Source organism: Nematolebias whitei, chromosome 9, assembly GCF_014905685.2.
Source record: "Nematolebias whitei isolate Nwh7 chromosome 9, NemWhi1, whole genome shotgun sequence".
In the NCBI taxonomy this organism is placed as follows: Eukaryota; Metazoa; Chordata; class Actinopteri; order Cyprinodontiformes; family Rivulidae; genus Nematolebias; species Nematolebias whitei.
Window position 1 is genome coordinate 48,571,124 of NC_056506.1, and position 2,209 is coordinate 48,573,332.

Genomic DNA, 2,209 nt, shown 5'->3' on the forward strand with positions numbered 1-2,209 from the left:
CCTCCTGTCTCCTCCACAGTCCGTCCTCCGCCGCCGGTGGACCTGCTGAGGAGTTTTTAGTCACTTTACAGGCAGGTGAGACCCCCCGTCCCGCGGGGACAGCAGGGCAGAGATGACCGGACCCACGGCACCTCAGCGGCAGGACACGCGCAAATTCGTGGAGAACCTGTCCGGAGCCGGCACCTCCATCGCGGTGCTGACCAGCGGCGGAGATGCTCAAGGTAACATCATGTTCCGAGAGCCTTCAGCTGGACCTGCTGGGCCTCAGGGGGTCTCAGTGGACCGGGTCCATCACGGGTCTGCTTGACTTTAAGTCCCAGAACCTGGTACCGGGCAGATGTTGTAACTTAATAATAAATAAATAAATAATAATAATAACACTAATAAATATTTAAAGTCAAAATAAGACATGTCCGATAATGGATGTGTGGGGTTTAGCTCGAATGGTGAGTTCGGTTCGGAGCGGCAGGACCCAGGCCCGGCTCATGATCTGCGCGTCACGAGCCGGACTCGAACCAGCGCCCCGGCTCTGTGGGTGCGTCCCTGCCGGTGGTGGGAGTCACTTCCGTGGTGTCGGACAGATGTTAGTTCGGAACCGTGCGATCGGTTCTGATGACATGTTCTGGTATGCAAACGGGTCCAGACTGGACCTGCCGCCTCATCAACAAGTGAAACATGAAGAACTCTTTGGATTTTACGCAGTCGCTTCCCATCATGCATCTGTCACCTGCTGCGTGCGCGCGCCGAGGCGCAACACGCGGATTTATTCGGACCTTTTTTATTCTAAGATGTTCTCACAGGGGTTCGGATCTGTAACTTCTTACAAGAAACAAACAAACAAAACACCAAATTAATTGTTGTCGGTGTTTTCTGAGCAAATGTGCGGCTGCTCGTTCACTTCATGAACTGTCATTATTCTGACACTTCCTGTCTGAAGTGCACTTTTGTTTTTAAGTGTCCTCATTCTTTCCTCCTCTGCTGGAGTCTGTTACGTCACTGAGTCACGACAGGACCCGAGTCATTGTGACCCGGGTTAAACTAGGTACATCCGGTTTACTCTTTGAACGTAAAAAATAAATCCGTGTCGTCGCGTTTTGTTGCTTTTACTTTGAAGGAGCTACATGTTTGACTTCCTGTGATCGTCGCTAACTTCACTGTTGGCGCTGAAGGTCAAGTAGCCTCCTGCTAAGGATTTTATTTGTTTTACAGAGATGATCTGATGAAAAGAAACAAAAATAAATTAAATTTAAGCTCAAGTGAAAAAAATAAAGTTTAGTTTTGTGCAAAAATCTCTTTATTGTAAAATGAAAACCAAGAGTCATTACAAACCACCTCAGGGATGATTTATGTGCATTTCACTAATGGTCTGTGGTGTGTGCATGTTGCACCTGAAGCATCATCAGTGCGTGTGTGTGCATGTGTGTGTGCGTGTGTGTGTGCCTCCACAATGCATGGCAGAGAACATGATGTCCTCTGCCATGCAGGACCCACACTCCCATCAAACCTCTGCTATTGTTGGCTCTCGGGCTGTTACCCAACACCGTGCGCCCTGTAGGTTGTTTTTGGAGCGGAGGCAAATGCTTCTTCTCGGAGTCAGAGCCCCCGCTGGGGTTTGCAGCTGGTCTTTGTTTTAACATGCTCCTCGTGGCAGCAGCTCAGATTTAATTCTCACTGCACCGTGCCTCTGCAGTCTAATAAATGATAATTCAACGGGTGATCGGCCACAAAGCGCCTATAAACTCAAGCTGAGCAGCTCACGCGCAAGCAAAACAAGACCCGAGGGCCAGGAGTGGCCCTGAGCCCTCTCAGTGCGGCCCTTGACGTCCTCACACAAACATCAGCTGAAACTACAGAGTGAAGGCCGAGCGATGCAGGACTGATGAAATCTGCTCAAGAAGCAGAAACTGAGCAGCTAAAAGTGTCAGAAGTAGCTAAAGGCTAGCTAAAAACTGAGAGTACCAAATGTTTAGCAGTCTAAATTAGCACAATGTTAGCTAAAAGCTAAACATCTCAAAAGGTTAGCTAAACGCTTAAAGGAGCAAAAAGCTAGCTAGAAGCTAAAAGTAGCCGAATGATAGCCGTGACCCGGAAAGGAAGAAGTGGGTAAAGATAATGGATAGATAGATAGATAGATAGATAGATAGATAGATAGATAGATAGATAGACAGACAGACAGACAGACAGACAGACAGACAGACAGACAGACAGA

At 48.2% G+C, this 2,209-nt stretch overlaps 1 protein-coding gene across 4 annotated transcripts in view; it reads left to right on the plus strand.

Moving 5' to 3' along the window:
* LOC119415257 (ATP-dependent 6-phosphofructokinase, platelet type) overlaps positions 1-2,209 on the plus strand; it is a 43,393-nt gene continuing 41,184 nt past the window's right edge. For all 4 annotated transcript variants that reach the window (XM_037682430.1, XM_037682429.1, XM_037682431.1 and 1 more), the window contains exon 1: positions 1-221. In XM_037682430.1, the coding sequence (XP_037538358.1) occupies positions 113-221 (109 nt within the window). In that variant the 5' untranslated portion in view covers positions 1-112. The remainder of the gene's footprint in view (positions 222-2,209) is intronic.